Below are 21,351 nucleotides of genomic sequence, written 5' to 3' on the forward strand. Positions count from 1 at the left end.
CTTGCCATCTCCTAGAGTTTGCCCAAGTTCACGTCCATTGAGGCGGTGATGCCATCCAGCCATCTCATCCTCTGATGTCCTCTGCATCTAAATTGGACTTGGTTCTGCATCTCCCAAGTGTAGGGTTCAGAGGTTTAAGGGTGCAGCTCTTAAGGGTGAGCAAGGCTTGCCCCATGGGCACAGAGCCACAGAGCTGGTCATCAAGGGGTGCCAGAAACCAACCGGAGAAAGAGGGGTCCACAGGGAAGCATTTTCCCCTTGATCCTCTCTCCCGCCCAGTCTGGTGGGCAGAGTGAGAAGCCTTCAGGGAGGGGTGGGGAGGGAGCCGCATTCATACTCAGCAGCAGAACAAGGAGGTCTTTGAAGCTTGAGAATGTTAGCAAAATAAAGGGATATTATTCTCCCAGCAGGTGGGAAATAGTGGCACTAATGAGTCTGTGGCACTTGACGTTTTTCCAAGGTACCTTCCAAATACCAGCTCACTTAATACTTATGACAGCCCGAGAAGGGGTTATTATTATCAGTCTCGAGTTATAGGTGAGAAGCCAGATGCCTGGAAAGGCTCAGTGACATGCCCAAGGTCACACAACTCGAACTTCCTCACCACCCCCCATCTTTCCCACCACCAATGCGCCTCTCTAGCCCCAACTGCGGAGCTGCATGCCTCCAAGAAAACATTCTGGCCTCAAGTATAAAGGAATTAATTGATGTAAAGTGGAGTTTAACTCCCTATTGGGACATCATTTTCCAAGGCTGAATAAAGATGTTCCTAACTGCCCTGGGGTAGTCCCATAGGGTGTGTGCTAAATCTCAGAGGTCACGAAACAGGATGGGTATGACAGAGAAGATGGGGCGAAGTCAGGAAAAGAGCTATGGGAGAGGGCAAGGTCTAGGCAAAAGATACTTGCTAACTAACGGGCCTCTGTCATTGACCAGGCATGGAGTGGGAGGGTCAGGCTACGCTTAAGATGAATGGATTTTATTGGTCTGAAGAGCCCTTACACGATGGACCTGGGAGTAGCGTTCCCCTTTTGGCCTCAGAGAGGGGTGCAGGTACCTGGCTGCCCCTGCTTCAGATCTCCTTAGACCCTCCATCCTGAGTCTGCTACAGCTGGTGCCCAGGAGGCTAGCTCCCTGTCAACTCACCTGCTCCCCAACTGTATGGTGAACTTGCCAAGAAGGAGTTGTGGGTAACATCTCTGTTATGGTCCAGTTGCCATGGCAATAAATTGTCACTAATTAGTAGTGTGGTTACCATGGCAATTTTCTAGTAATTACAGGTTACAAATGGTGCAAGGCTTCAACCCAACCCAATTAGTTAATTAGAAAGATTTAGAAATTTGTCCAAGAGGGAAATAACCTGCTTCGGAGAAAATGAAGGGAATGTGTCACAGCTTGGGAGTCAGAGGCAGAGAGGAAACTGGAGGATGCTGGAGCGGGGGGAAGAAGGATGGAGTTGCAGGGCAGCAAGTCCTGGAGCCCCACCTGGAATTGTTGGGGGTCCAGACAAGATGGAGGATTTCTCACCAAAGCCAGCTCCTGGGCTGGAGTCTGGCAAGACAAGGGCAGGACCAGCAACCACTTAGCGGCAACTCCTTGAACGGGCAGAAGAGGTGCCCAGGTAGTGGCCTAGCACCCTCCCTACTGACTTAGGAAAAGAAAAGCATCCGAAAGCCCCATGCGTGGCTCTCCTAATGAAAATGCCTGGCCTGTGCAACTTGGATGACACGCTCTGAAAGCATTGTGGATTCAGGGGCTCTGTTTTCATGAGGCTTGGGCTCTCCTTGAGAGTTAATTAGATTACCTGGGAGGAATCAGGAGACACAGGGCCCAGAATGTGTTAACAAGAAGCCCCACAATGACCCCTGTAGCAATGTCATTTGCCCCAGTCTGTTCCCCTGCCCCCAAAGCTGGCCCCTGATGGGCAGGCTCCGCAGGTGAGAAAGGTTCCATGATTTCCTCCAAGGACAAATCTCAGAGAAGAGAAGGGCCTGGGGACCAAGAGAACCTCCATGCCAAATTCAGTTCAGTTTAGTCCCTCCATCGTGTCCGACTCTTTGCGGCCCCATGGACTGCAGCACACCAGGCTTTCCTGTCCATCACCAACTCCTGGAGCTTGCTCAAACTCACGCCCATCATGTCAGTGATGCCATCCAACCATCTCATCCTCTGTCGTCCCCTTCTCCCACCTTCAATCTTTCCCAGCATCAGGGTCTTTTCAAATGAGTCAGTTCTTCACATTATTCATCGCAGAAGCCTCTGCCTTGTCTGGAGGTGGGCTAATGAGGGGCTTGGCTCAGCACCACTCAGGTCCACTGAGCTCTCATTTATTCATCTTTAAAAATCACATTCTTCAGAGTGCCCTAATAAACTGCTGTTATTGTACTGAACAGCCCTTCAGAGCGGTACTTTCCAAACTTTCCTGTGCACATAAACCACCCGAGGATCTTGTTGGGTGCAGGTCCTGGTTGGGTGAGTAGGCGCCTGAGATTTTGCATCTCTGACAAGCTCACAGGTGACACCCCCGCAGCTGGTCCACGAGGCTGTAGGGCTCACAGAGACCTTTCAGAGCATTTGATCCTCTTAGTTTTCTCACCTCATTTGATCCTCTCAAAAGGCCTGAAAGAGAAAAGGCAGGGCACACTATCCGCATTCTATAGATGAGAATACGGAGGCTAACCAGGCAGCATGAATTGCCCAAGGTCAAAAAAGCCAAGCTGGGACTAGAACCCTTGTCCTGGTCGTGGTCAAGCTATTTCCTGCCCTGAACTTGGGGTGGGGGTGGCGCAGAGGGAAGGCTTTCAGGGCTTTATTTGAAACTCATAGGTTGGGGGTGGTTTGTTCAAGACATCTTAAGATTGAGCTTGGTGACATGTCCACATCGATCTTGGGCACTTCAACCCTAACATAGGGCTGGTTTTCTTTCTTTTTGTCCTTAAAAAATATATACCTTATTGGATTTTTGCCTTTCAAACTGCAGAAGCAATTCTTGTTGCAATAAGCCAAACAATACAGACATTCCCCAAAAAAGGCAGCCAGTGTGAATAGCTCAGGCTGTGGCCTTCCCCACTTTTTCCAAAACTCAAGAGCAAGTTTGCACAAACATATATTCAGGAATATCATTTGTTTTCCTATTAAAAAATAAAAACAGGATCATATGATAATGTTACTTGGCAAATTGCTTTTTCATTTAATAATATGTCATGGGCATTCCTCCAAGTCAATATTATGGATCTACACAGTCTTTTTAGCAGCTGCAGACTAGGCCGTCATATGGATGCACTGTAATCCATTCAGCATCCCTGTTGATGGACAGGCAGGCAGGTGTTCGCATCTGTTTCCTACATCAGTCTAAGCAAATGAGGCCTCCTTGTACCTGTGCCTGGAACCTATTTCTCTAGGTCCTTAGAATGGGAATACAGCCAGTTATCATGACCAGCATACGTGCAATCAGGGTAAGGCAGGGGGCTGTCAGCGAATCTGTGACTTAATCTAAATGCTGTTGGCAGAGGTGAGTTTAGGAGTAGGATTTAGTCACCGAAGGGAAAGCTGTGCGTGGTGACCTGTGTTCCTCAACTCAGGGACTCATTCCATGGGCACTAAGTGACTCTGTCTTGCTCCTCACTTGCCTCACCAGCAGGGCAGCCACCCACCACGTCGGTTTATGGAACTGTGAGCCCAGCTCTGGGCTCCAGGAAGCATCAGAAATATCAGAATCCCCCTTCCCCAGGCTCCTTGTGGCATCACCATCGCAGCTTCTCTAGGGCCCTCTGCCTGCCTCCAAGGCCTCCCCATCCTCTACGCGGGCCTGGGGCTTTGATTCTTCCACTTAGTGAAGGTCAATGTCCTCTCCAGGGGGCCGGGGCGTCAGCGTGGGCCCCATCCTCAGCAGCAGTGCCTCGGATATCTTCTGCGACAATGAGAACGGGCCCAACTTCCTCTTCCACAACCGGGGTGACGGCACTTTCGTGGATGCTGCGGCCAGTGCTGGTGAGTGCAGCCTCTGCCTGTGCGCCCCACCCCCACCCCACAGGGGCTCTGGGCTGCCCTGCTCCCTCCAGGCCCCACAGGCCCCAGGGAGAGAGGGACTAGTCACCATCTGCACAGCTAATGTTGCGTGTCACCTGTAATCCCACATCCATTTTAAACATTCAGCTCAATCCAGTGACCATTAATTGAACCCCTGCTAAGTGCCAGACTAGTGCTAAGAGCTGGGGACCCTGACTTGAATAAGATCACCCTACCCCACTCTCACCCCCTATATACAAGGCACTGATGATCTAGAGGGGGAAACCGACAAATAAATGAATAGCTATAATAAGAAGCAGAGTCAAATCCACCTAAAACAGTATTCCAGGCTCCCAGCTCTGCTCCCCTTTCTCCCGTTGTGCTCACCTGTCCTCTGCCTCAGGGCCTTTTCACCTGCCAGTTCCCTCTCCCTTCTCTACCTGCAGAACTTCTATTGGTCCCTCAATATTCATTCAGATATTGTCTGTGAAGCCTTTCCAGCCTCCCAATGTGCTGCCTGGCTGAGACTGGAATCCCCCTCCTCTGTGTTCCCACTGCCCTTGCGAGTACCACTTACTCAGGCTCCTACACCACGGTGACCATCTGTCTGTGTCTGCGAGGACTGGGACACATAATAAAAGCTTGTGGACATAATCAGTCTGCCCTTCAGCTATTTCTTCCCACCTGGTACCTGCTCCTACGCGCCTTGCCCAGGAATGGGAGGTCTGATTTCCCCTCCTCTTAGTATAGCAACAAGCGCCAGTCTCCAGGAGAAGAGGTGAGCAGGGATGTAGACACATAGATCAAAGGTCCTGCAAGCTCCAGCTAGTGCTGACAGCTAACATCCAATCCCTGAGCAGGTACCAATCCATTCTCTGTGACAACTGCCCTTCCAGCGCTCTGCTCCAGAGTTCCCATTTTGAACACCCCACCAACGCATCCTTGCAGCTGATCAGCTCCCCTTATCTCCTTCTCTGGGCAAAGCTAAAGGTGGAGGCAGCTCCCCAGCCTGTCTTCCCACCCAGCTCACCTGCTGTACACTCCGGCAGCAAATTTTCTTATTGCTGAGAAATCATAAAATGAAGGGGAGGTGGTGGTGGAGAAAACCGAGAGGACTTGATAAGGTGTTAAAGAGATGGAAGCAGAGGTGAGCAAACAAGTTGGAGTGGGGGAAGGTATCAGGCGGGAAGAGAGAGGAAAGGTGCTAGGCCCGTAATTGAAAGTCAGAGTGATTGCAGGGGTTTAACAAGACATGTCAAGAGGGCATTCATCACCCAAACAGATGCTGCTCTGAAGTACAGCCTGGCACCGATTATTCCTGTGAAAGGGAACCAACTCCTTGTCAAGGTGCCTTGTAGATAGGAGAGAAATGGGCCAATGCAGAAGGCCACCAACATTAGGGCTGGGGCGTTTTGTGGAGAATTAACAGGGTATTAATCCTAGAGGTTGGGGGTTGCCCGCATTCTTTTGAAAGCCCTCTTTCTCAAACCGGGGTCTCCCTGCCTCTTCTGCCTGACCCCCACCCATTCTCCAAATCCTTCCCTCCCCCAAGAGGATGATCAGCCTCTAAGGCTCCCAAGACAGATCCCACCTTTCCTTCTCCTGGCCCCCATCTCAGGATCTCCATGTTCACAGCTGGCAAGAGCTACCTGTGTCCTGGTCCGTGATCCCCACCCCCCATCATACTGTCATTTCACCTGCCAATGGCAGTTTGTCCTCCAAAAGACTCAGCGTGGGTGTTTAGAGCTGGCCTCCTCTGCATCTCAGCTGTGCCCTTGGCCTGAGGGACTGTATCTGCCAGGGGCAGGCAGGAGATCAGGCCACCCCTCTGGGCAGAGCCACCCTCTGTCCTCCCCAGGATCAGCTCAGTCCTACTGGCCCCTGGCAGATGCAGGCACAGCACAAACAGGTGATGCTGGACACACAAGCTTCCCCCACAGATCTCACAAGGCAAACTGTGGTTTTCTTAGTCATGGAGCAGTTATTTCCTCTGCTGTCACCGAAGTCCCTGGTTGCCTTCTGTCAAATAATTTATATCTCTCCATTCAGTAAGTATTTACAGAAAACTGCCAGGTCACCACAGACACTGAGATAGATGCTGTGGGAACACAGATGAGCAAGAAGACAGACCCTGACCTCATGGAGCAGAAGGTCTGGTAGAAAAACTGGACCCTGCAATGGAACAAGATTGCACCTGTGATCTGCACAACGGAGAACGGGAGGCTGTTGGGATGAATACCGGGGTCGGGGTGGGGGGCTGTTTTTATGGGAGTGATCAGGGAAGGCTTCCCTGAGGAGGTGACATTATAGCTGAGAGCAGAAGAGAAACAAGGAGCCAGGTAACCATGAGCTAGGGAAAGAGCATTCTAGGAGAAGAGACCAGCTTAAGCAAAGGCCCAGAAGCTGAAAAGAGCTTGGTTCGTTTGTGGAATGAAAAGAACCCTGTATGACTGGTGCATGTGAGGAAGGTGAGATAGACAGATAAGGTGGGCAGGAATTTGAAGTTGACTCAAGAGCACTGAGATTTAAGCAAAAGAGTGATGATCAACTCCATGTATCCCCATGTCAGGGGTGGCTGGGGAAGGCTTTAAGTCCTCCAGGATCTCCACAGTTCTCCTTCCCCGAAGTCATGCTACCCCAAAACCAAGTAAAAAATAGTACTTTCTGGGCACAGGCATCCTGAAAGCAAGTCTCTGGTTCTCTCTGCAACCAGCCGGCTTCCCCCCTTCTACCCCTGTGGAGGGATCAGGACACAATGAGGTTCATCCTTCCTGGTTGTTCTGCACACCCCTACCCCCACCCTCGACCCCTGACAAGGCGAGTGTCTGTGGGGCCTACAGGGCCGCCCTGAGGGCTCCTGCCCTTCCTCCTAGGTGTGGACGACCCCCACCAGCACGGGCGCGGAGTCGCCCTGGCGGACTTCAACCGTGATGGCAAAGTGGACATCGTCTATGGCAACTGGAACGGCCCCCACCGCCTCTACCTGCAGATGAGCGCCCACGGGAAGGTCCGCTTTCGGGTAAGAAGGGGCGTCTCTCCCACTTCCCCACCCTCTATCCCCCCGTGACTCCCACCAGGGTGAGCAGGCTCTGCAGAGCCTGGGGGCAGGGTGGCCACAGTGAAGGTGACATCCGGCCAGCCCGGGCTGCTGTGCTGTCCACAGCGTCCAAAGCATGGTCATTAGCAGAGGAGAGAGAGCAGCCCCCAAGGTGGGAGTCAGGGCAAAGGCCCCATGAGAGGGGTTTCATTGTCTGAATTGGGAGCGCTTCTCCCATAGCCCGGGCCTGAGCATTTCAAATCAAGGCTCAGGCCAAGGGTACAGTGGGAGTAGGGGTCGGGGTAGGTTGAGGTCATAGAGCTCCCAACAGCTGCCCGCTCTGGCCAAATAGCAGGTGGTGGGCAAGGTGACATCAGACCCCTCTCTGTGCCCCCTCCCTGAGCTATCAATGGTCTGTGATGCCAAGAATTCTTCAGAAAGACTGTTCGGTGGCAGGAAGGGAGGTGCCACCAGGCTAATGAGCTTGAGATTGGGCCTTTCTCGGGGAAGGTGATGCAGGGCATGGGACAGTAGAGATGCTTTCCAGGAGTCAGGATGGCTCTGGAGGTATGTAGTCTTGCCAAAAGCCCCCAAGGGAGCAAGAAACTTGATGATCCCAGAGAAGTCTCCAGGGACCTTCTCTCTGAGAGACCACCACAAGCCCCCTCTCTGAAGGTAGCCACCTAGGTGTTCTCAGGCCCAGCGCTCTCTCCCTGCAGAGGCGTGAGACCCAGGCTGTCTGGGTGGGGAGGAGGGACACCCTGAACTCAGGACAGCTGATCCTAGGATCGTGGGTGATTTTCATCTCTGTTCAGCTTTTTATTCTAACACAGGTTCACAATCAGGGGTGATTTTGTCCCCACCCCAGGACATTTGATGATGTCTGGGGACATTATCAGTTGTCACAGGTGGGATCAAGTGCTACTGGCATCTCTTATGCAGCAGACTGGGTGCTGCTAAACATCCTATGAGGCACTGGAGAGTCCGCAACAAAGAGTGATCCAGCCCCAAATGTCAGCCAACCCTCTCGACAGCCCAGCCCAGGTCACAGGAGCAATGATAATAGAGGCCCCATTTATCAAGTGCCTTCCGTGTGCCAGGAGCTGTGCTAAGCATCTTACATACATTATCTTGGAAGCCCAGGCATCCAGCTGGGGCAACCCCAAGGGGCCTATGTAGGTTTCCATTTTTACAGAATCAATAGAATAACGACTTCAAGGTCCTGAGGTCTCTTTGTTACCAGCTCTTGTGGCCCTGTTCAGCCCACCCTTGACAGCTGGCCAGGCTCTCAATCAGCCTTGTGACTGCATTGATGGGGACAGCCTCCCTCCCTGGGCAACCCAGAGCAGGCAGCTCCTTCCTGCCACCAGGGGAGAGGGCCTGAAGCAGGAGGCCTGGGGCCAAGGGGCAGGGGGCCACCCCCAGACACCCCCATGGGCCCTTCCTAGTTCTCCCCACATGGGCCCTGAGATTTAGACAGATTTCTAAGTCTTTAAAGAACAAACCCACCTGGAATGGATATTCTGCTCAGAAAAAAAAAAAAAAAAAAAAAGGTCTCCCTACATAGCTCTTCTTCTATTTAAAAGTCAAGTCCCATACACGGGACCCTTTGCCAGGTCCATCAAGGCCCTGTCAGCACTTTGAGGTCCCTGCTGGGCTGTCCTGGGTCTGGGGTCTCCTCATGAGCCCTGGGCAGAGGTATCTGATCCTGCATGTCCCAAAGTGGATGTCTCAAGAAAAAAAAAAAAAAATCAAAAGACTCCAAGAAAAAAGGTAATGGAGACAGCAATACCCAGCTGAAGGCCACCTCTGCCACTTTCCATGAGGCTGACAGCTGGGGCAAGGCCAAGACAGACCCCTCGGGATTCACCTTGAGCCCACTCTGCCAAGCTCTTTACACGCAGTCCTCATAGCCTGAGCAGCTATTATTTATCCCCGTGTTACTAAGGAGGAAGGTGAGATCTGAGGGGTTGAGTAACTTTCCTGAGATCACACAGCGAGTCAGCAAAGAGGCCTGGATTCAATGCACAGGATTTCCCAGGTTCCACCCAGACTATGCCTTGGCTGTGGAGGAGAAAGGGCGCACACTAGAAAGGGCCTCTAGCATCTGGTGTTGGAGCCAGGTGGTGGCCCGGCTCATCAGCTACAACAATGGGCAATTTCCTTCCTCTCCCGGACTCAGTTACCTTACCTGTGAAATGGGAACGCTCATGTCAGCCCTGCCTCGAGTGACCGATAGGAGGGCCACGTGTGGTCTCGACCAGGGAACAGCAAGGCGCTTCCCGGGTGTGAATTTGGACTGTTCCTCTTACCTTCGTGTTCTCCTACAAGCAGCCTGGGGTTCATGTGGTCCTAAACACAGCACCTGGGGCCCTTACGGGGAAGATGATAGAGGATGTGCTAGCGTGGGTTTTTATCTTTGCACACACACAGGCACACACAGGGGTTGTGGGAGTCGGCCTCTGGCCCCCTCTGCCCACTGACCTGCAGCCCTCTCTCCCCAGGACATCGCCTCGCCCAAGTTCTCCATGCCCTCCCCTGTGCGCACAGTCATCGCCGCTGACTTTGACAATGACCAGGAGCTGGAGGTCTTCTTCAATAACTTCGCCCACCGCAGCTCCTCAGCCAACCGCCTCTTCCGGTAGATGCTTCAGCCCGGCTCGTGGCTACTCACGCTTCGCAGTGGGGTCAGGGAGGAAGGTTTAGGACTCAGAAGAGGAGCTCCAAGGGGAGGGAGGAGGCAGGTCCCCTGGTGAAGGAGCAGAGAAAGGGGAAGGACAGGAATTGAGTGAAAAGTTGAGAGAATGGCAGGAAGCTGGCCTCCTGCTGTTAGCAGAGGGTGGAAATGGGTGGGGGAGGGGGGAGCCTGGGCAAAGTGTACACAGAAGCCAGGTTCCGCTCTACCATCCAGAGGAGTCCCAGAGCCACATCTGTTTGGGTGCACCCGGATGAAGCCAATACAGGTGTATTGACTATAGGACTTCTCATAACCTTAACATGACTGTGAGTATCTTACGCTCCGAGGTGGATGGAGTATTCCAAATAGATTTGACCGCAGGGCACTGCTTTCAGAGATTCTGCTTCTGGGATTGGCACTCTGCAAAATATCCTTTGGGAAATGCTAGATGAGACAATTAGTGGTGGACAAGAATGAAAGCATCTGAGCGTTGCATGTAAGAAGGAGGGGTTAGATTTTTCTAAGGCAGCACTTCTCTAATCGGGGCCCAGAGACCACTGGTGTCAGAATCACCTGGAGTGCTTCTTTAAAATACAGAATCCCTAGGCCCAGCCCAGATTGCCTGGATCTGAATCTCCAGGGTTAAGGCCCAGACATCTGTCTTTTTTAACACATATGCTAGGCATGAGGTGATTCTTACCACATTGAGGTTGGAGAGCTGCTGTTGGGGAACAAACCTCAGGACCCATGTGGCCTGAGATGGCCCTGTTCCTGGCCTGAAACATGCTAATGGGCCTCCGGACCAGGTCGGGAGAAGAGGGTGGCCCAGGGCCTTGGATGCAGGAAATGGGCCACATCATCGGCTCGGTTCCCCAAGACCCCACCCCCTCCCCCAGGAGGGCCCCCGACTATTAATAAAAGGCAAGGGCTGTGACTAAGCGTGTTTTAAAATATAATTATTAACAAAGCATCAATCCCGACTGGCTGTAATCACCCCCGAAGGCCCCAGATTTACTAATTAGGTGCCTCGCAAAAAGCTTATTCACAAGTTCCAGATTAATTGCAGAAGATCAATTGCTCATTAACAGAGACACTGCTTTCCTTCTCTGGCTAATAAAGTGTCCCTCACCAGGTCCCTTGAGCACCAGAGAGTCTCTGTAGTCCGAGAACCCAGGCATGTCCCCTGCCCGCCTCTCTGGCCATCCCGAGGGCAGGCCGGCCCAGGCTGTCCACACACACGGTCACCCCCCGGGTCAGTGCGTCTGCCTCCATGCAGCAGCAGGAAAGCCACTTCCCAGATACGTGGCTGTGCCCTGAGTCCCTGTGGCAGTGGCTGGGGCCACCACTCAGCTGGCAACTCTGGAAGTGGAGCCCCCACCTACCCCACACCAAGCGGGCTTGTCACCTATGGCTGAAATGAACGTGGTGGGCTCCTTGTAGGAGTCACTGGAGATGCAAAACCTTGCTGTGCTTGAGTCCACAAGCCCTTCAGCGATGCCTGGGAAACCAGGGAACTCATCGCCCACACCAGGTGCTAAACAAGCGTGCGGGGACCCTGTTAATAACGGCAGGACCGCGGGCAGGAGCGAGGACTCTCCCGGCCAGGCGGGATGTGTGTGGTGGCACCACTTACACGCCTACCTTGCTGCTCAGTTCCCAGGGCTCCACCCCTGCACATTCCCGCTCCTCAGCTGCCATTCTGCGCCCAGGTCCACAGAGCAAGCTGTTGAAAATGCAATTCTGGCCACACCCCTCTTCCTCGTAAACCCCTTAGAAGCCCCCACCGCCACCACCTTCTCGTTGACATCCCATAGGCTGGCTTTGTCCAAGCCTTGTCACTCTCCATTTCCCGGTTTGCACCTTAGGGCCAGACACCATGAGCTTCCTTCAGTTCTGGGCTGGGCCAGGCCTGGACTCAGGCTGCCCACACCCTCTGCCCCTCTTTCTCTTCTGAGTGACATGGACATCGTTCTGGTCTCAGCTTTGTTGACCTTTCCACTGAGAAGCCTGCCCTGGTTGCCCAAATCTGGGTGAGTTTGCCCAGCTCTGCACTGGAACTTCTGGGCTTTCTCCCCCAGGAACCCTTATATGCACTGTCACCTGAACCCCAGGGTGTCTCTGCCCAGTGGTGACAGAGGTTACAGGACACGAATGGCCAAAGGGACCGTGGGTGCTAGCAGGCTGAGGCATGCACAGCTGCAGCAGGCCAGCACACCCCACAAGGACACTGCCAGGCATGCTGCTCGCTGGCCAGACTGCGCACGCGGGTGTGCTCCATGCAGCTGCCGTGTTGGACGGAGGACGCGTCCCAGGGTACGTGCTCTAGCCTACACCCACCCTGCAGTTCTACCAGCCCTCTCTGCCATCCAGCCCCCAGATGCTCCAGCTCAGGGAACCCTGGCCTGCTCCTAAAAGAAAGCACTGGCCACAGCACAGCCCTCTGGTGACCCTGTGATTTGAGCAACAAGCCCCACCTGCAATGTGTGGGGAGAGTGATAAAGATCCCTCCTGGTTCTTCCCTGACCCTGACTCCAGAACTGCTCCACACAGCCAGGGCAGAGCACCCAAAGCTGCAAGACCCTAACGAGGGAGAAAAATTGGAGAGGAAGCTCAAGGCTGAATCATCAACATTCAGCTCAAAGTGCAAGAAGAGCAGCATTTTCACAGTGGGCTTGTCTACAGCAAATATTACCGTGATTCAGAATGCAAACTCGATCCCCAGCCGCCCAAAGGGACCCTTCCCTCCCTTTTGCCTCCGAAACTCCTCCATGCAGGCCACAGGCATGCACTTGGAGCTTCCTGAGAACCAGGCACTGTTAGGCGCTGCAGGAGATGCAGAGAAGAATACATGGTCCCAGCCTGCAAAGACCTCAGTCTAACTGAGGAGATAAGATGCATTCATGCAGAGCTTCAGCCCGAGGCAGAAAGGGATAAAGGCCAGGAAAGTGACGGAGGCAGAGCAGGAAGGCACTGCTTCTAGCTGGACGATCAGGGAGGGTGTGGAGGAGGTGGCACTGGAGTGGGGTGGGACCCTGTGTAGCATCCGGAACTCGAAAACCCAGGGCCACATGAAGGAAAGTGAAGGTCAGTTGAAGGTAGCTGCGTCCCTGCCCCTTCTCCATCCATCACCTGCCCTTCCCCAGGCTGTCTATAATTCATCCATTAGAGAAGGAAAAATCAATATTTACCAACATAAATTAAAAACCCGAGAAAGGCACGGCCAGGGTGTACACAGGGTCTGTGAGCAGACTGGCTCTGTCGGTGTGCAGGTGGCGGGGTCTCAGGGTGCTCAGAGCACAGAAAATGGAGTTAGTGGACTCCCAGGTCCAGAGGGCCCACTGGGGCTTTGCCACGTGTGGTCATCCCTGAACCGCCGTTCTCCTCTCCTGCAGCGTCATCCGCAGGGAGCACGGCGACCCCCTCATCGAGGAGCTCAACCCTGGCGATGCCTTGGAGCCTGAAGGCCGGGGCACAGGTGAGGACACGTGAGGGCTCCAGCCTGCTCTCCTCCAGCTCAGCGCTGCCCTTAGCAGGGATGCTGCAGCAAGCCCCATAGCCTGGTTTGTCCTGTCCCCACCCTCCCTGAAGGCTGAGACCCCCGGGGTGGGAGCGGGGAGGGGCCTGGGAGTGCCAGGCTGTAGGCAGAGGAGGGAAAGGTCCACTCTCCCAGCCCCGGGGCTGCGGGGTCGCAGGCGTTGGCAGCCGTGGGCAGTAGTGGGCAGTAGTGTCCCTGCTGATGCTGTGCAGGGAGGGGAGTTAAAGGAGAGGCTGGGGGTCCTGCAGTCTGACCCCTGCTGGCATTCAGTCTGGTGGCAGAGAAAGAGCACTGGATCAGGAGGCCTGAGACCCGGCCCTGCCATTGCCATTTTCTTGGAGAAGGTGCTCCATCTTCTGGGTCTTGTTCTCCACACCCATGAAATGGGGATAACTGCACGTGCCTTCTTCATGTCTCTGGGTTGCAATGAGGACGAAAAGGAGACTAGTATATGCAAACACGTGATAGATTGATTAAAAAAACCTGTGCACATGTCTATATTGTGTGTAACAGACCAGACAGAAGCCCTCATCGTCCAAGTTGTTTGTACCCACACTCTCCTTGCAAAAGTCCAGGGGAAGGAAAGGGACCTCCGCCCGATTTCCACAAATTCCTATCACGAGCAGATATTAGAAGGAGAGGAGCTTCATGGTCCAGCCTTCATGGCCCAGTGCTGTGCTCTTTCCTTCACACTCAGGGTGTGGACTGGCCCAGGTTAGGAGCCCTTCTCCTGTTGGTCTCCTGGCCGATGGCCAGACTGAAATCTGTGCTGTTGCAGGGGGCGTGGTGACCGACTTCGATGGAGACGGGATGCTGGACCTCATCTTGTCCCACGGAGAGTCCATGGCTCAGCCGCTGTCCGTCTTCCGGGGGAATCAGGTGTGCCTGGACCTTGGGACCCACAGAGCCCTGCCTGGCATGCTCCCCTGGGCCTGGGATGAACGAGAACAGAGGAGCCCTGGGTGCTTGTTTGACTAGAGTGGCAGGAAATGGACATCCCAGGGAGGAAGCGGATGAGTTCCCAGACACTCACTAAGCCCCCAAGAAGGCTGCTTCTCAGAGAAGTCTTCTGCCCCTCTCCTTCCACTGGCACGTCTCCAAAAAATGTTTTCCCTGAGCCTATTTTTGGGACGATCCCCTGGAGAAGGAAACGGCACCCCACTCCAGTGTCCTCGCCTGGGAAATCCCATGGACAGAGGAGCCTGGCGGGCTACAGTCCACAGAGTCACAAAGAGACAGACACGACTGAGTGACTAAACAATAAGACAAAATTGGCTTTCCCTGCTCTTTCCAGAGCTGCTCCTGGCAAACTTCAATCAGTCAGCCTGCCTTGCTCGCCCTCCCTTTCTGGCTCCCTCCTCCTCTCTTTCCTCTGCCCCTTCTCTTCTCCCCCTCTTTCTCCTCTGATCCTTCCATCCACCCAGCTGATGCCCAGACCTGTGCTCCTCCCCCGCTACAGGGCTTCAGCAACAACTGGCTGAGGGTGGTGCCACGAACCCGGTTTGGGGCCTTCGCCAGGGGTGCCAAGGTCGTGCTCTACACCAAGAAGAGCGGGGCACACCTGAGGATCATCGACGGGGGCTCAGGCTACCTGTGCGAGATGGAGCCCGTGGCTCACTTTGGCTTAGGTGAGTCAGGGCTCAGGGGTAGCGGGGGCTCTTGTCAGGGCAGTGGGATGCAGGCCTCTGCAGAGCCCACTGAAATGCAGGGCTCACAGCCTGAGCATCTTCCAGGTACCACCAGCTACTGGAGGGAGCCCTGCTTTGAGATGAACCTGAACTCAGAAGGGAGGTTCTTTATGCCCCACTTCTTGCTGGGGTCCCCATCCCCGTGCCTCTGACAAAGCAGTTGACCTTGGGGTCAGAGTATTTAATTCTCCATTTGTTCAAGGCTATGGCCTTGTTCTTCAAACAATGGCTACACCAAACCTGTCCACACCAGCTGCTTCCCCAGATGCCTGGGTATTGGTTCAGTAATTAAAGTGTCTCAGCAAACCCTGGGTGCCTCCTCTTAGCTAGAAGGCTTGGGAGAAGCATGGCGGTGATGCCATCCCCAAGAAGGTAAAAATAGGTTCTTGACTGGGAGAGGGGGATTGAAAAAACCTCTACTCTTTTATGTATGTATATATATGTATGTGTGGGATCCCCAGGTGGCTCAGTGGTAAGGAATCTGCCTGCTAGTGCAAGAGACACAGGAGACATGGGTTCAATCCCTGGGTCAGAAAGATCCCCTGAAGAAGGAAATGGCAACCCACTCCAGTATTCTTGCCTGGAGAATCCCATGGACAGAAGAGCCTGGCGGGCTACAGTCCATGGGGTCACAAAGAGTCAGATACAACTGAACCACTGAGCACTCACACATGTATGTGTGTACAAATATGTCTAGTATATCTGTGTGTATACATATATATATAACATAAACAGATACGCAGTATACCTGTGGTATTAATAAAATATCACTATACATCTATTCAGTTCAGTTCAATTCAGTCGCTCAGTCATGTCCAACTCTTTGCGATCCCATGAATCGCAACACGCCAGGCCTCCCTGTCCATCACCAACTCCCGGAGTTCACTCAGACTCACGTCCATCGAGTCAGTGATGCCATCCAGCCATCCCATCCTCTGTCGTCCCCTTCTCCTCCTGCCCCTAATCCCTCCCAGCATCAGAGTCTTTTCCAATGAGTCAACTCTTCACATAAGGTGGCCAAAGTACTGGAGCTTCAGCTTTAGCGTCATTCCTTCCAAAGAAATCCCAGGGCTGATCTCCTTCAGAATGGACTGGTTGGATCTCCTTGCAGTCCAAGGGACTCTCAAGAGTCTTCTCCAACACCACAGTTCAAAAGCATCAATTAGTATAGCTAAAGTAACAAAAGTTACAAGGCCAAATACTGGCAAGGATGTGGAGAAGCTGGATCTCTCATTCATTGCTGGTACATCTACTCTGGAAAATAGTTTGGCATTTCTTTTAAGACAAAAAAAAAAAAAACTATACTGTACAACTACTATGAAAGCCACTCAGTCTATAAGACCCAGCAATTGCACTGCTGGGCATTTATCCCAGGTAAATGAAAACTTATGTCCGCATAAAAATCTATGCCTGATTGTTCATAGTGGCTTTGTCTCTAATAGCCCAAACTGGAAACAGCCTCAACGTCCATCAATGGGTTAATGGGTCAACAAGCTGCCATCCATTCACACCATGGAATATTGAAAAGTGAAAGTCACTCAATCATGTCCCCATGGGCTTTACAGTCCATGGAATTCTCCAGGCCAGAATAGTGCAGTGGTAGCCACTCCCTTCTCCAGGGGATCTTCCCAACCCAGGGATCAAACCCAGGTCTCCCATATTGCAGGTGGATTCTTTACCAGCTAAGCCACTAGGGAAGCTTACTCAGCAATAAAAAGGAATGAACCATTGATACGTGCAGCAATTTGGATAGCTCTTGTGTGTATCATGATGAGTGGCGGGGGGTGGGGGGGTGGTGAAGTCAGTCTCGAAAGTCACATGCTATTGATTCCATTTATATAATATTCTCAAAGTGACAAAATTTGGAAAATAGATCAGTAGTTGCTGGGGGTTAGAAATGGTGAAAAGGGGAGGGGTGGGTATGACTTTAAAGGGAGAACCCCAAGGAGGTCTTCATGGTGATGGAGACGTTCTGTGTTTTGATCGTGGTGGGAGCTGCACAATTCAACAGGTGATAAAAACAAACAAAGAACTTATACACACACATCGTGCCAATGTCAACTTTCTGGTTTTGATGTTGTATTATAGTTACATAAGGTATGTGTAACATTAAGTATATGGGGGCAACTGAATGAAAGGCATACAGAACCACTCTGTACTATCTTGTACAACTTCGTGTGAATCAATAATTCTTTCAAAACAAAGCATTTTTAAAGAAATGCACTAGGGAAGGGAATTGGGGGGGGGAAAGTCATAAAAGGTCTTCTTGGGGAGGAAGCACAATAACGGAAAAAGTACCGAGAAACACTACGGGGTGGGGCATGCAGGCAACAGTGTCTTTGCTAAAACACAACGATTAAGAAAACATTTCAGGAACGTCCCTTGGCAGTCCAGAGTTAAGAGTCCGTGGCTCCCCTGCAGGAGGTGCAGGCTCAATCCCTGGCTGAGGAACTAAGATCCCACATGCCATGCGACATGGACAAAAATGGAAAATAAAATAAGTATTAAAAAAAAAAAAAAAGAAAGGAAACCATCTGAGTCAAATGGTTCAAAATCAGATACCCTCCCCCTTATGTGAGCACCTCATGATATTAACATAAAAAGAATAGGCAATACGGTCTCAAATTAACAAATATATATGTGTATGTTAATATTATACATACGTCATACGGGCATAGAAAAAACTAAAGAAAATGCAGAAAGTGTGAACAGTGGTTCTCCTTGAGTGGCTGGATCCATATGGTAATTCTTTCTTGTTCTAGGTGTGGTGACATTTTACTCTTATTATTTCACATCATCCTCATGATTACCCTTTGATATGCACATGACTTATCCCCATTTTACAAATGGGAAACCTGAGGATCAGAACCATTAAACATTCCCCAGTCACATAAATGGCAGAGCCGAGATTCAAATCCAGACCTAACTGGGCAGGTGATTTTTATTTTCTTCCATACTTTGTCTTCAGTAGTTTGGGCTTCCCTGGGGGCTCAGACGGTAAGGAATCTGCCTGCAATACAGGAGGCTCGGATTCAGTTCCTGGGTCAGGAAGATCCCCTGGAGAAGGGAATGGCTATCCACTCCATATTGTTGCATGGAGAATTCCATGGACAGAGGAGCCTGGCAGTCTACAACCTATGGGGTTGTAAAGAGTTGGACACGGCTGAGTGACTAACACTTCAGTTCACTTTCATGTTTTGTGTATGTGTGTATGTGTTTTCCAATTTTTATAGGCAACACATAATATTTATGTCATCTGAAAAAGAGGCATAAATATTTAGGGGACCCAGGGCCTGGTTATATGAGCATTTTCTCAGGCTATTTCACCCTGGGTGGGTCAACCCGAAGGTGGAAGTCGATTACTTTTAAGGCAGCCATTTACTTTGCTGGCCCTAATGGCACAGATGACTTTTATTTTATTTTATTTTATTTTTAAATATGTATCTATTTATTTATTTGGCTGCGTCAGGTCTTAGTTGCTACATGCAGGCTTGTTCCCCAACCAGGGATCGAACCTGGTCTCCCTACACAGAACACAGAGTTTCAGCCACTGGACCACCAGGGAAGTCCTAGGATGACTTTTAAATACATAGTCCTCTCTTACAATATAGTAGTAGTCACCATTAATCAAGTGCTTAGTGTATGCCTGACACTGGTCTAAATGCTTTACCTAAGATACCTTATTCCAGTCTCACCACAGCAGGATGAACTAAGAATCATAACCCCATTTTACAGGTCCAGCAACTGAGACTGAGATTAAGTCACACCTCCAGAAGATAGGGAGGACTGGACTGGGACCCCATCTCCTTGAACACCACAGTCTGGGGTCTTAACCACCATGACTTGACTGCCAGACTCCCATAGCTGTTCTGTGCGCAGCCAGCCAGGGTCCTGCTCTGCCCCTTTCTCACGGGACATCCGTGACCCCTCAGTTACCAGATGACCCAAGTGAGCCCATCCATACCACGGTGACAGCCGTGGTCTGACAGGTGGGATGTTTATCCAGATATCTGGCTTGGCTATCAACCCACACCCCATTGTACAGATAAAGAAATTGAGGCTCACAAAGCAAATCAATGTTGAGGCCAGGACTGCGGCTGGGTTCTCCTTCCCCTCTCCCCTTGAGCTGCCTCTGCTATTTTGAGGTATGTCTTATGGGTCTTATTGGGCCTCTTCTCTGGCCAGTGTCTGTCCCTGCCAGAATGGACCTGCTTCTTCAGCTGGGAAGCCTTGGCAAGATCATTTGATGGTATCACAGGGGCCCAAAGCCTCCATGACTCTTCCCAACTGTCTGCCTCCACAGCTCAGGGTTATGGAGGCTGCTCCTGCTCAGGACTCCCTGACAGCCCAGACTGCCAATCCTTGCTTTTCTGCATCACCATGGGGTTTGTTCTTGGTCTGAACTCTGGTTCAGACTGCTCCACAGGCCCCCTGCAGCCTCCCCGCCAATGGATCCACTCCCAGAGAGGCGGAGAGGGAAGACTACACTTGGAGACCGGCCCCAGCGGGTCAGCCACGGGCCTGGCAGTGAGACTCCCTAAGGCTGCTCAGCAGGCAGCAGGGCCAACAGCCAGGGACACAGCGAGGGGCAGGAGGCCCCACCCCTGCAGCTTCAAGACCCCCACTTCCAGAAGGATCTTCATGGATCCAGCACAGCGCAGGCCTTCCTGACTGGTGGAGGGGCCAGCAGTGGGGCAGAGGCGAGGGAGCCAGTGGGAAAGCCAGATGGGAAGGGAGGATTGCGGAAAGAGAGGAGTGAGGAGGCAGAAACGGGGTGCGGGAGAGCCCAAGAGATGTGGCCAAGAGACAGACAAAACAAGGAAACGCTGCCTGCCCTCCAGGCTTGCAGTCCCGTGAGAGAGGCTGATGGACACAGGCAATCTGGTCGCAAGCAGTTTTGGGTGCTCCGTCACACTGGCCCAGAGGCTGTGAGAGGACTGAGACAGGAGAAACCCACTCTGCTCCGAGCAAGGAAGTGGGCCTCGAACTAGGTCTAGAACAATGGTAGGAATTTGTAAGGCGTGGATGGGGGCCAAAGCGGGGCATCCAGGGGTGGCCTGGCTTGAACAAAGGCCAAACGTGAGCGTGTTCATGACGTCCAGAGGACGGGAAGGGTCTGGTGGGAGCAGAGTCTGAAAAGGGAGGCAGGGCAGTGCAGGCCTCATTCTCCAACACCACAAGACCTGCTCCTTGATCTTCAACACGCAGCTCCTGAAAAGGGAGCTCCCAGAGCCCCGCAGAGAGGGTGGGCAGAATGGAGGGGGTCGCAGAGTGGGGACAGCCACAGCCACGCTCAGCTTTCAGTAGGAGGGGCATTGCTGGGGAGGGAGGACCAGGAGGAGCCCAGGAGCCTCTCCAGGGGCACCAGACTGGCACCTAGAGCCCTGCAGGGAGAGCAGCATTTGCAATTTTTTTAGAAAGCCTTAGTTTTGTTTTGTTTTTTTTTGACTGTAAGAATAATGCATATTGATTACAGGAAAATTAGAAAATATAACACCATTAAAAAAAAGTAAGTAAAAATAACCTACAATCTCACCACTACGTGTGGAATATTAAGCAAAAAGGAAAGATTCTCCCCTCCCCCAGGGTTATGTGACCCATTTAGCTGCTGCTTACTGAGCACCTACTATGTGCCAAACACTAACTGAAAGAAGATCCTTGCTGTGGGTGACCTTACCTTCCAGTGGAAGGAGGAGTCACATATGATACCTGGTAAACATAACAACTAGGTAAATATATAAAAGGTTAGGAGACATTAAGTGCTATAAAAAAAAAAATGCAGAACAGGGTAAAGGAATTAGGAATGCGAAGGGAACAGGCAGGGAGCCATTTCAGTAGGTAGTCTGGGACAGCCTCTTCCCAATTCCACACTTTTTGATAAGATTTTATTGCATGTAAAATACACAGGAGCACATTTATAAATAAATATGCCTCGGAAGCTTTTTTAACGGAAATTATCATACTCTCCTTATCGTTCCCAAACTTGCTTTTCTCCCCTCGCTCCTAACAGTGTATCCTGGACACTCTTCCAAGCCTGAGCATTCTCCTTTGTTTTCCTTCAGTGCTGCACCGCATTTTGTTGTGTGGCTGCATCCATAATTTATTCAGCAAGTCCCCTGCTGACGGACAGTAGGGCGATTTCCGGCCCGAAGCAGTTTGTTTGGTGGTATTTGCAGCGAGCAGGGGCAGGTCCAGAACAGGAATGCAGAAAGGCTGTCCTGATGTCAGCAGGACTGGGAAGAAGGTGTGGGCCCCCGAGGCTGTGCAGGAGGGCGGAGGGCTGCAGGGAGCCCCCTCCACCGCCGTAATGCTCCTGCTCATCCCCTCTGACCCCGTTCCTTCCTGCCTCCAAAACCACCCCTGCCTCCTGACTTTGCAGCAAAGTGTGGTGATCAGCTTGTCCATG

At 52.0% G+C, this 21,351-nt stretch overlaps 1 protein-coding gene across 2 annotated transcripts in view; it reads left to right on the forward strand.

Moving 5' to 3' along the window:
* CRTAC1 (cartilage acidic protein 1) overlaps window positions 1-21,351 on the forward strand; it is a 151,888-nt gene that overhangs the window by 119,661 nt on the left and 10,876 nt on the right. For both annotated transcript variants that reach the window (XM_018041584.1, XM_018041583.1), the window contains exons 6-11: window positions 3,856-3,990; window positions 6,882-7,027; window positions 9,550-9,686; window positions 13,115-13,197; window positions 14,036-14,136; window positions 14,717-14,885. In XM_018041584.1, the coding sequence (XP_017897073.1) occupies window positions 3,856-3,990; window positions 6,882-7,027; window positions 9,550-9,686; window positions 13,115-13,197; window positions 14,036-14,136; window positions 14,717-14,885 (771 nt within the window). The remainder of the gene's footprint in view (window positions 1-3,855; window positions 3,991-6,881; window positions 7,028-9,549; window positions 9,687-13,114; window positions 13,198-14,035; window positions 14,137-14,716; window positions 14,886-21,351) is intronic.

Source organism: Capra hircus, chromosome 26 (genome assembly GCF_001704415.2).
Source record: "Capra hircus breed San Clemente chromosome 26, ASM170441v1, whole genome shotgun sequence".
Lineage (NCBI taxonomy): Eukaryota > Metazoa > Chordata > Mammalia > Artiodactyla > Bovidae > Capra > Capra hircus.